Source organism: Penaeus monodon, chromosome 16 (genome assembly GCF_015228065.2).
Source record: "Penaeus monodon isolate SGIC_2016 chromosome 16, NSTDA_Pmon_1, whole genome shotgun sequence".
Classification (NCBI taxonomy): domain Eukaryota; kingdom Metazoa; phylum Arthropoda; class Malacostraca; order Decapoda; family Penaeidae; genus Penaeus; species Penaeus monodon.
The window spans coordinates 8,222,196-8,234,695 of NC_051401.1; the positions used below are offsets into that span (position 1 = coordinate 8,222,196).

The following is a 12,500-nucleotide window of genomic DNA, read 5'->3' on the forward strand; positions in this document are numbered from 1 at the left end:
TACTACTATGCAGAAGCGGAGAAGGACAAACATAAGGCCTATTTCACGCTGGCTTGGGTGAGGCACAGTAATTATTTTATTTTTATGCATGCTGTCGTTCATGAGGTGACTCTTTGCCATATCTATATATCTGTATCTATCTATCTATACACACCCACACCCACACACACACACACACACACACACACACACACACACACACACACACACACACACACACACACACACACACACACACACACACACATAATAATATATATATATATATATATATATTATATATATATATATATATATATATAATATATATATATTTATATATATATATATATATATATATATATATATATATATATATATATGTATATATATATATATATGCGTGTGTGTATATGTGTGTGCACGTGCGCGAGTGTGAGTGTGTGTGTGTGTGTGTGTGTGTGTGTGTGTGTGTGTGTGTGTGTGTGTGTGTGTGTGTGTGTGTGTGTGTGTGTGTGTGTGTGTGTGTGTGTGTGTGAGTGCGTGCGAGTATTTTTATTCTTTCTAAATATATTAATTTAGGATCGAAAACCTCTTTACAGTATTAACTATGTGATCATTTTACTTGAATTACAACCGTAACGCTATACGTACTGTAGACATACGAAACAAATATGAAATTTTTAGTAAGGTTTTTGTATATTTTAGTCCATCATATAGCATATAGGAACTTGAGAGGTCACACACGCCGACTCATTTGAAACAGCAAATGGAAAAGGCTTCGAGTTTTCCCACTCGGTGAAATCGATCAGCTTTGGTCTTAGAGTAAGTGTGGCGACGAGAAAGCTAAAATACTCTTAAAACTGTTTCAGTGTTTCGGTGGGTATGAACGAGGCAAGATGGAGCATTACCACATGATGCATTCCCTTGGTTACTATGGCAATAACGTTTACCTCATCGCTTGTCCAGGGTCTTTGTATTGGTAAGTTTCATTTTTAATTATGTGTGATGTTGTTTTGCATTTATGGGGGATACATAAAATATCCTTTGTAAAATGATGCTTTCTCGTGTGCTCACATGTCCTTTTTACTTTCCTTTTTTTTCGCTTTCACATTTCGCTCATGTTCCAAGTTACTCTATTTGTCTTTCCATTAATACAATTGTTTCTTTTTTCAATTTATCTGTATATCGTTATCCACTTTGATTATGTTTTACTAATATACAATTCTCATCAACACTGCAGCAAATTATCCAAAGAAGAATATAACGGATTAGTATATTTCGGGAGCCAGCAAGACACAATTATCACCAAGGAATATCTATCGCCAGTCTTGGATAACAGAACACGTATGATTCTACACTATCGGCAGCCGCCTGTCAGCCCTCTGGAGGAATTCGTCCTTGAAAACTATATAGACTTTATTCCGAATTACAAGATGGTACAGATAGGCGAAGACGGGTACGAGCCTAATCAGTGAAGAAAAAAAATATATACATATTGCTTTTAGGATCGAAGGTTCTGCAGGTTATGAGTAATGGTAGTTACTGGTACTCTCTTGGGTAATGGAGGAGCTGTAAAGAAAGTAAAAATTAAAAATTCTTGACACCGCCAATGACTTCATTTTCTTCCCTTATATTTGATAATCAATCAAGCTGTGCGAGTATATAGGTAAAAAAAAGAAAGAAAAAAAAATATGTGAGTGTGTGTGTGTGTGTGTGTGTGTGTGTGTGTGTGTGTGTGTGTGTGTGTGTGTGTGTGTGTGTGTGTACATAATATATATATATATATATATATATATATATATATATATATATATATATATACATATATATATATATATATGGCAACTCGTACAGAAAACACCTCTAGCGAAGAGAAAATTAAGCGACATATCAGTCTAGGCTGCAGCGCCTTCGGCAGACACAGTAGCATATTAAGAGACTCCTTGCCATTATGTTTAAAAAGAAAAGTCTTTAACCAATGCGTTCTCTCAGTTATGATCTATAGATCAGAAACATGGACAACAACCAAACTACTGGAGAGGAAACTAATAAGTGCCCAGAGAGAGATAGAGAGGTTGATGCTGGGAACTAGCGTAAGTGATCGGATGAGGGCAACATGGATAAGGAAACAGACAAAAGTATAAGATATAGTTGTGAGCATCAAAAAGAAAAAAAGGCGATGGGCAGATCAACTGGAAACAAAAAACGCAAGACAGACAAATTTGGAAAAGATGGGAAAGACCTACGTCCTGCAGTGGGTTGATTCAGGCTGATGATGATGATGATATATATATATATATATAAATATATATATATATATATATATATATATATATATATATATATATATATATATATATGTATATATATATATATATACATATATATATATATATTATATATTATATAATATATATATATATATATATATATATATATATATATATATATATAATGTATGCATATTTTTTAAGAGTATTGTTATAAAGTTTTATAAAAGGTTCCACAATTCTATGCTTCTTTACTTTTTTGAATGGTCTGTATGCTACACCAGGATTGCCTTATTATAAAATGTGTATTAATTTGTGTTCCTTATTTTTATCCTAGCTAACTGCACAGGCGTGGGCAAGTATTGCTTGCATATGGTTATAACATCATTTGATATTACAGTACAGATTTAGGGTTTCAGCATGTCATTTTATAAAAAGATAATTCTTAATCTATTCACTAACCCCTCTGTTATACAATCTAAGTAGTGAATAGTCTTTGTTATATTTGATATACGGCCGTAACATGATAATGGCATTTGGAAATGAGGATAGAACATGAAAATATGAACAACAAAATGCGATAATTACCTAGAAGTAAAACAATTTAGACTGTTGTCGTACGATATCTTGGACGACAACCCTCACGGGAACACCTTTTGTTTACAATCAATGCGTTGAAAATACGCAGATCTTTTGAATAAAAGCTGTTGGCCATATAAGTACCAGGAACGTTGATACGTGAGTTGCATGTAGAGAAATAGTTCGTTAATGCCTGTCAAATTTGGTGTGTTGGTTGAATTAATGCAACATTTGATAACTGACTTAAAATAAGGTTTATTTACCGAAATGTCTGCTTACCAAGGTCTTTGACGAAAGACCAATGGACATGGTATCTTGTGCCATAAATCTTTATATTTCTCATATTGTCTGTAATATCTTATTGTTTATGAACGTAAGCGTCTTCTCCTTATTTGTTAAAGAGAGCGACACTCTTCAGAGACGAAGTCCCAATTTTTTTTTGGTAAAAGTTACCGAGAGTGACGCACTGAGATAGAGAAAAATGGACACTGCCATCTTGTAGAGCATAAAAAATAGACTAGGAAACAATATAAATAAATCCGCAGCGGCCTCGTGTTTCCCGGAAAATGAGGGAAATAGGTTCTGCCTGTCACCGCTCAGAGACTAAGTCCACAACACCCTCAAAATGGCAGAGTCCCTAATTTCTCGTTTTCTATTGCTCCATTTCTTAAATTTTCTATATATCCTTTTTCTATAAGGATCGCGTTTTCCTTTGACCATAGGTCTTGCGTTTTCTATTGACAACCATGGAAATCATTTCCGATTTGTTTTTTATTTCCATCATTATTTTCTCTTGTTTCTAACAACATTTCCTTTAGTTTTTTTTTTTTATGCTACTACACATCTTTGGTTGCTCTCTCAAATGTAGTTGCGGTTTTATGTAGTTTTTCCTTATCATTTCTATTACCAGATTCTTAATTATTTAACAATACTACTGCTTGTTTACCGTAATTGCCTCATATATCGGAACAATACACTCGCGGTCGCTTGCTCACTCACTCTCACTTAAGCCGGTGACATGGCAGCAGCAAGCTCGAACTTTTGTTGTCAGTGTGACATGGGGTATGTTCTTTTATATTTAAGTAATTTGTAATTGTATTGTGTATATTTTATTAGCTCATATCATTACAATTTTACTGAAAAATGTTATTTATGGTAGGTACGGGCAATTTTGGCAGCAATACGGCGGCCAGGCCGACCTCTTGCTCGATCTGTGCCGGTCGCACAACTTAATCACCCAAAATTTAATTGTCCCAAGTGCCGTGAAAACTGCCGCCTTGATAATGAATACCATTTTATTGGCCCACCCTGAAGAAAATAAGATACCATCAGTTCCTCCTCGCCGCTGCTCGTCTTACCCCCACACTGACGGTATGTGGCAATTATTTTATTTAACAAAATAGATGTCTCTTGGCACGAAATGGTAAGAAATAGGGGTCCTTATAAGTGTATTTATTACCACAGGGGTCCAGGGGGCAGAGCCCCCTGGCTAGGGAATATATAGATCGTATTGTATAAATTCCACAGGGTTAAGGTTAGGTTGGTTTATTGGTTAGGACGCATTGTACGATTACCACAGGGGATGTGAAACCCCTCAGATTTTTTTTTTTTTTTTTTTTTTTTTTCCGAACGACGGGTTTTATCCCCGTATAGTTTTCGGAATTTGGCGCGTCGGTCCGTAGAGTTTCAAAGATGGCGAGGGGCGTCCGTAGAGTTTAAATTGCCAATTTTTACCGTTTTTTGTGCTTGTTTACTTAGTTCGTCGGACAATGTTTGGCTCGGGTTTTCGAAAAATCGACTTACGTTTCATAAATCACTTTCTTCGAATTCTGCAGCTTCCTATGGGCACCCAGTGCTATCTATTATCCCCCCCTTCAACCCCCGATTCCCCACGCATCCCCCAAGATCGTTGGGTAGAGGAAAGATATAAAAAAAATCCAATTTTCGAACTTAGTCTCTGAGAGGGTGCGTCGCTCTCGGTAACATTTACCTTTTTTTTTCCTCAATCCAGATGTTTTTTTGCTCACACCTAAAGAGTGGGATATCATGCGAATTCAAGAATCCGAACCTAATCTTTCCTACTTTCTAATTATTCCCTAGACAGGGAGGCACTTTATGCCAGCTTATAGAAAACAGACATATAGAAAATAAATCATTAAAATATCTGGCAGTGTTTGGGTGATGTGTCTTATTGTCTGAGTGGTGATATTCAGCAGACATTTTTGTCAATTTGTGGTAAATATGAGTCCCACAGCAGCAGTCCCTGTGTTGTAACTATTCGTATGTGCATTACACCACTTTCACTATAGAGCTTAAGAAATAGTCATACAAAACAGAGGTACAGCTCTTGTGACCTCTTATCTACTGCAAAATGACAAAACTATCTGCTGCATCTCAACACTCAGAGAATAGGTCCAACAATAGCCTAACACAGCCAAATTTCTTAATGTCACATTTACTATAACTCTGTTTTCTGTAAAGTAGTTCAAATTGCTAGTAGAGGGTATAGGGAGGTTTTGCCTCCTCCTGCCTAGGCAATAAATAGAAGGTAGGAAAGGGTTAGGTTTGGATTTAAGGGTTCACATGATACCACAATGTTTAGGTACGTGTGAATGAACTGTTGGGTAGAGTAAATATATAAAAAATCTTGTGTTTTGACTTTGCCTCTGGAGGGTGTGTCACTCTCGTTAATAAGTAGCTTACACATATATGCAGTACTGAAAATTTTTGCAAGGTATGTCTTGCATATACATTGATTTGACAATCAGGCACCTTGTAGGTATTTCTGTGTTTAACCAATATATATATTTTTTAAGATAATCAGTAAATGTGTTGACAGTCATTCAGTATTCAAAAACTACAACTATTTCACCTTCCTGTCATAAAAACTTTTAATCTTTATAATGGTTATAAGTTCACTTTTATGCTTTTACATGTACCTTTCAATATTCTATTCTTTCCAAACTTAGAACCTTATTGTGAAATATATTTTAACTTATGGTCTTATGTAAATTTTATATATTTTCCTACTTTCACCTTATTAAAGATGAAGATTTGAAACAAGATATGAACCATAAAGAAATAAATCATTGGACTGTTGTATCTGTATCCTTATTTCTGCATGGGTTATATATATATATATATATATATATATATATATATATATATATATATTATATATATATATATATATATATATATATATATATATATATATATATATATATATATATATATATATATATTATATAATATAATATTTTTCTTTCTTTCTTTCTTTCTTTCTTTCTTTCTTTCTTTCTTTCTTTTCTTTTCTATTTTAATGAAAAGAAATGATTGGTGTTTTGATGGAAATTTGGTATTTTATTTTGTATTGGTCATAAGAAATTTATATTTCTTCTCCAATTGTATATAAATATATATATATATATATATATATATATATATATATATATATATATATATATATATATATATATATATATATATATATATATATTTTTTTTTTTTTTTTTTTTTTTTTTTTTTTTTTTTTTTTTATATATATATATAAATAAATAAATATATATATAGATATATATATAATATATATATATATATATATATATTATATATATATATATATATATATATATTATATATATATATATATAGATATATATATATATATATATATATATATATATATATATATATATATATTTCTTTTTTTTCTTTTCCATAAATGAATCACAAAACTTGTCTTGTTTGAAGTATATTAGCTATTCCTACATTCATTTGTGCAATTGCCTTTAATGATATGTGAAAGGTCAGGTCTTAGATTTGTTTTTAATAAATTGGCCATTTGAACCAGATTTCAAGGGATAGAAAGGATAATTTTATGCCTATTGTTCTTGCTGTCCGGAACAACAGATATGTTTGTGTAAGAAAATGGTTTATCATGTCTTTTCTCAGTTTGCTTCCCGTTTACAGAAGTAGATATTAGTTTCCAAGTGGTTTTGACTGTGAAAGTGATGCTGTGTCTGTTTTGTTATTGTCGTTGTCATTGTTGTTTGCATTTTTTAGAGCCTAAGGTGGTGTTTGTTCAGAATTTCAGTTTTGGAATTGCTTGCTCTCATTATTGGATGTCGTTTCTTACCTGAAAGACAAAACAAATAATTGGAATGAACACAAAGGCCAGAAAGTCATGGCAGCACACTTGATGATTAGTAGTTATCATGATATTGGTAATAGTGATGATAGTGACAATTATGTTGATAAAAATAGCATGGACAGGAATGATTATGATACTATTACTACCATTAATAGTAATACCAATAATTATTATGATGTTCATAATAGCAAAAAAAAAAGATTAGAGTCATGTTAACAGTACTGATAATTGTAGTAAAAAATACTACTAATAATATTAGTAATCATAATGAAATATTTAAATAAATTCAGATGAATTGATAAACTCCATAATTTACTGTGCTCAGCAGGTGTAATGATCTTATTATTTATTTAATTAATTTATGAAATGGATTATCAGATGATTTTCGTGTCATAAAATTAATCCATAGTTATCTTGTATTTCTGGCTGCATCCATGACCTTGAGGAATGGACTGAATCAGAAAGATTGGATGACAATACTCACACGGAAGGGTTCATAAAAGATTACAATAAATGTATACGTGACATATTTGCATATAACATTGAGACAAAAGCAGATATGAGTGCTGATAAAGAAAGGTATTTAGGAGAAGTTAATAGATAAAAATCGCCTTCTACTGTTATTGTTATTCAGCAGTAACTTTAATTAAAGGAAGTGTCTATTGAGTGTCATTCTTCAATATAAAGCTATTTCCTCTTTGGTGCTGTGTCATCCACTTGTTATTATTTGTAGTTGATTCTCATTTCTTTCTTTTTTACTCAAATCGATGTTTTTCACTCTTCTAAGAAAGAATCTAGTGAATGAGTAAATTTATTTGTGCACATAAAAGCAATGGTTATTATACCTGTTGATAATAAAAAAAATAGATGTATATGTATGATTCTGCTTTTTCATTCATTTATTTATCATTCTTTTTCACAGGATGAGTTTAAATGATTCCTGGAATTATCTGTTGTCTCTTGGTGTACAACACTGTAACTGGAATGACCCCATTTTTGCGGAGGGAATGCATGTCTGCCAGCCCCTTCGAAAGGTGCCGTGCATTGACCTGGACAATGAAGAATTTTTACACAACAAGTAGGTGTTCTATCTTGTACATGGTATCTAGGCTAAGGTTACCATTTATATTTATTTTATATCATTTATTTTTTTATTTTAATTTTTTTGTATCAGTAGTATTGTTTTGATTGAATTATAGAAATGTTAAGGTGTGAGTGATGTGTTCTTATTTGTTTCATATAAGATAAATGATCTTTGCATGTGCACAGGACAGGGAAAGAACTTGATCCTCAAAGCTCTGATAAAGAAATAGAAATATTAGCAGGTGAAAAGACTCTTATGCATTTTGTCATCTGTGCCAGACTCATGACAGTGCTCTAAGTTTTTATGTCTAACCTGAGGGCATTCAATATAGTATAACGTCTCAAAAACGGGCAGGCTATTTTCCCTGTTTCTTTTACTGTCAGTGGGAGATAGAGTTGTGTGAAGAAGTAATTCTGGTACTGTTTGTTAACCCAGTGCCACTAGGCATGGCATGTACGTAAATGCCATGCCCAATGTGAGTTTATTTAATTAATTGTTTTTACACATAGATGGCTACACTTGTACTAAGTCACCAATAAGCCAATTACACCTGTTTATCCTTTTCCTTGATTTTTGAAGATATTTTGTGTTATCTTATATTGCTGTTATTAATGTCTATAACATTATAGTAATTATAATGTCTATAATAAAAATAACACCATCGATATTCATAGCATTAGTAAAAAATTTTTTTTTTCCAGCACATAGATGGCACAGCCATCTATGTGCAGTGTGTGTGTGTGTGTGTGTGTGTGTGTGTGTGTGTGTGTGTGTGTGTGTGTGTGTGTGTGTGTGTGTGTGTGTGTGTGTGTGTGTGTGTGTGTGTGTGTGTGTGTGTGTGTTGTGTGTGTGTGGATATATGTAGATATAGATAGTATGTTTGTATATAATATCCATATACATATTTATGCTATAATTCTATGTATACCAAAAACAATATAATTACTTGGTGACGATTCCTATTAAAAATTTTTTGGTTGTGTACTAAATTGTAAAAAGTTGAATATGTAGCTTTTGCCTTTTTGCCATCACAAGTTTCTTTGCATCTTTTTCAAGGAAATACTGTATTACAGAGTTGGAGTGATCAAGTGCAGTGCCCCAAGATGTAATAAGATGTTTGACACAGTGGCTGAACATGCTGCACACCAGCGTGCCTGCCACAACTATGTCTGTTCCTTATGCAAACAATCCTTTCCATCTCATCATCTGCTAGACCTTCATCTTCTTGAAGTGCATGATTCATTATTTCAGCTCATGGCTGAAAGACGGCCAATGGTATGTAATTGTATGCTATGTTATTCACCTGTATTTGATGCAAAGATAACTAATTAACTGATTCATGATAAGGCTGATATTTGCCAAGTTCTGATCATGGTGGAGAAATGAGACCTCTTACACAGCTGTTTATTCTTTTGAATTATGAATCAGCCAAAAAGGCTGCAACAAGAACATGATGTGGCCAAAATTTTGTTAAAAAAGAAGTGATTATCCTGTCCTATGTTTTATACACCTACTTATCCAGTTTGATCACACCTCATCACCAAAAAAACAAAAAAACGTAGGAACTTCGAACAAACTAATTAGAACATAAAAGGCCTTTTTTTGTAACATCCCAAAACCCGTAACACTGATACATTGATTCAAGTTGTATCACTATTGCTACAAAACATGATATCAAAGTTTGTACTAACATTCTAAGTATTGAACAAAGGAGAAGCTATCTTTATTTATTTCACATAAAGAAAATCCATAGAAAACCATTAAAGTATATAATATGCTGGTATGGTTTTTAATTACAAGTAAGGTATTATGGAAGCGTCAAATGAAATGGAAAAAGTACCTGACTATTCTGCAATTTATATTGTTTATGCACACCACTCTCATCTACACAAGGCTGTGGAAAGTTTAAATGTGTTTCTCTGATTCTGTCAAAAAAAAATTTCCTTATTATGTACATTGTTCTTCATATGAAAAATGGAAGTTGCCTAAGGTTTTGGATCTCGTATCCACTGCGAGTGAGTTCCGTGTTCAAATTAGACAACTGGGTAATTCCAATGATCACAGACATTTACTTGACTTCTTGAATGAATTATAATCAAGGTAAACAGCATTTTCGTTTATATTTTTGAGCCTGTTAGGTTATATCATAGAGGTACAGAATGATATTAAAGACAATCATCTCACCGAAGTCTATACCACGTCATTTGACTCGGACACATTGGAAATTCTTACTATGTCGTTCCAGTGACCATCATGATTGACATCAAATCTTACCCATATAGAGGAAACATGTATTTGATGTACTGCTAAAAAGGCACAGAAACATTTTGTGCACCTTTACAATAAAAAGTTATATCAAGAAAATACAATACAATTCGTAATCAATGAAAATAAAAATCCCTATCTGAAACTGAGTGAAATATATCTGAAAAATATCATGCTCTGATTGGCTGGCCAGAGTGTATCAAACTGTATCAAGTTGAAGGCAAACATTTTGAAACAAAATATAAAGATGTTTCAACATGTTCCAATAATGTACTTGTGAAGGGCAAACATGCATCAGAGGGTATCAAAGTATTAGGGGTTTTGGAAATGTTACAAAAAAAGCCTTATGAGTTATTGCAACTAATATCAGCATGATGACACATAACTAAATCTTACATCTTGACTCAACCAAAAAGTTTTGTATATAATAAGCTAATGCTTGAGAAATTAAGTACCTGATTCATGATGCCTCCACTGTTTATGCTGTTCTGTCTGGTAATTGGAGCAGACAGAACGGGTTAATCAGATTAGAATACCAGGCTTTTGCATCAGTTTACTCATTCATGATTTTTATAGACTAGTCTTTGATATAAATATTAAATATTTATTGATATATATCCATATTCTGATTTATAGACTTCTCTTAGATCTATTTCTGAAAGAGAAACTTCAGTGGAAGAGCGAGAACAAACAAAACTAAGATATATGTTTAAAAATCCACCTATATTTGGTTTGTCTAATGCTTTCCTTTTTTCTCTCTTTTCCCTTTGTTTACAGTACCAGTGTCTTCTTGAAACATGTCCAGAGAAGTTTTCTAATGCTCTTGAGAGAAAGGGCCATTGCATAAGGCTGCATAAATTTCCTGCAGATTTCCGCTATGATTTGAACTGGAGGAAGTTAGGAAAAGAGAAGAAAAACAGAAATGGCACAAAACCTAATCAAAATGAAACATCTGCGTCAATGGAGTGCGAGGAAGTGATCAGCAACGTGTCAGATGATAATAGCAACCAAAGTGTTCCAGAGACTATTTTCACAGATAATGTTACATGCTCTGAAGGTCATCATCAGATTCTGCAAAGAGCAAAGCAGAGGGTTCCACGGCAGATCTCATTTGGTGTCGGAGTTCCACGTGGCTTTCACAGGGGCAGACATGGCAGAGGGGGCACCCCTCACTGGCACCAGAGAGGAAGGCCGCAGGGTGCAACTAAGACAAACATTGAGGAAGTGAACATGAAAGATTTGGAAAATTCTTTGTTGCTTGAAGGATAAAGTGAACGGCAAGAGCAGATACGAAGGTGGTGGTGCTGATCTGAAAGCATGGTAGATTTTTTATCTCTTTTTACATAGCCTGTAAACCTTAATTAAGTTAGATATCCAGATGAAATGAAATGAAATGCATAATATTGTTCAGGTAAAAAGTAATAATAGTTTGATATAAATTTCATCTGTTAAATATATTTGTGTGTATATATATTTTTTTCTTTTTTTCTTTGTCTTATTATTATTGTAATAATAATAATTATTATTATTGATTATCAACATCATATCATCTTCATTATCATTGTCATCATCTTTTTTTTTTTTTTCTTTCATTCTTTTTTCATCTTATTTTTAAGAGATCTTAAGATATCTGTTATTACTCCATGATCTCTTTATATTTAGGATGATTCTGAGCTATTTATGCTGGTATAATGTTTATATATATATATATATATATATATATATATATATATATTATATATATATATATATATATATATATATATATATATATATATATATATAAACATATATGATTACAGCTATTCTTTGTGTAGATTTTGTGCATTAAATCCTACAAGGTTATGCAACAAATAAATTCTTTATTGCCTCATTTTCATGATATATATATAATATATATATATATATATATATATATATATATATATATATATATATATTATACACACATATATATGTATATAGTGTATATGTTATTGTATATGCATAAAAAAAAAAAAAAAAAAAAAAAAAAAAAAAAATATATATATATATATATATATATATATATATATATATATATATATATATATATATATATATATATATATATAATTTTATATGTCTGTTTATATGTATATATATGTATACATTTACACACACACACACACACACACACACACACACA

At 32.1% G+C, this 12,500-nt stretch overlaps 2 protein-coding genes across 3 annotated transcripts in view; both read left to right on the top strand.

Moving 5' to 3' along the window:
• LOC119583104 (protein O-linked-mannose beta-1,2-N-acetylglucosaminyltransferase 1-like) overlaps positions 1 to 1,648 on the top strand; it is a 10,632-nt gene extending 8,984 nt beyond the window's left edge. The window contains exons 12-14 of the mRNA XM_037931613.1: positions 1 to 57; positions 852 to 961; positions 1,223 to 1,648. The exon at positions 1 to 57 is cut by the window's left edge and continues 18 nt beyond it. Coding sequence (XP_037787541.1) covers positions 1 to 57; positions 852 to 961; positions 1,223 to 1,457 — 402 coding nt within the window. The 3' untranslated portion in view covers positions 1,458 to 1,648. The remainder of the gene's footprint in view (positions 58 to 851; positions 962 to 1,222) is intronic.
• A 1,236-nt stretch (positions 1,649 to 2,884) lies between these two features.
• LOC119582490 (zinc finger protein 511-like) lies at positions 2,885 to 11,805 on the top strand. Of its 2 annotated transcripts, none has more exons than XM_037930776.1 (4): positions 2,885 to 2,990; positions 7,907 to 8,062; positions 9,142 to 9,343; positions 11,111 to 11,804. In XM_037930776.1, the coding sequence occupies exons 2-4, from the start codon at positions 7,908 to 7,910 to the stop codon at positions 11,600 to 11,602; spliced, it is 849 nt and encodes a 282-aa protein (XP_037786704.1). In that variant the 5' UTR covers positions 2,885 to 2,990; position 7,907; the 3' UTR covers positions 11,603 to 11,804. The 2 variants fall into 2 exon arrangements, with proteins under 2 accessions (XP_037786704.1, XP_037786705.1); XM_037930777.1 differs by lacking the exon at positions 2,885 to 2,990 and adding an exon at positions 5,547 to 5,565 and having other exon boundaries at positions 11,111 to 11,805.
• The last annotated feature ends 695 nt before the right edge of the window (positions 11,806 to 12,500 follow it).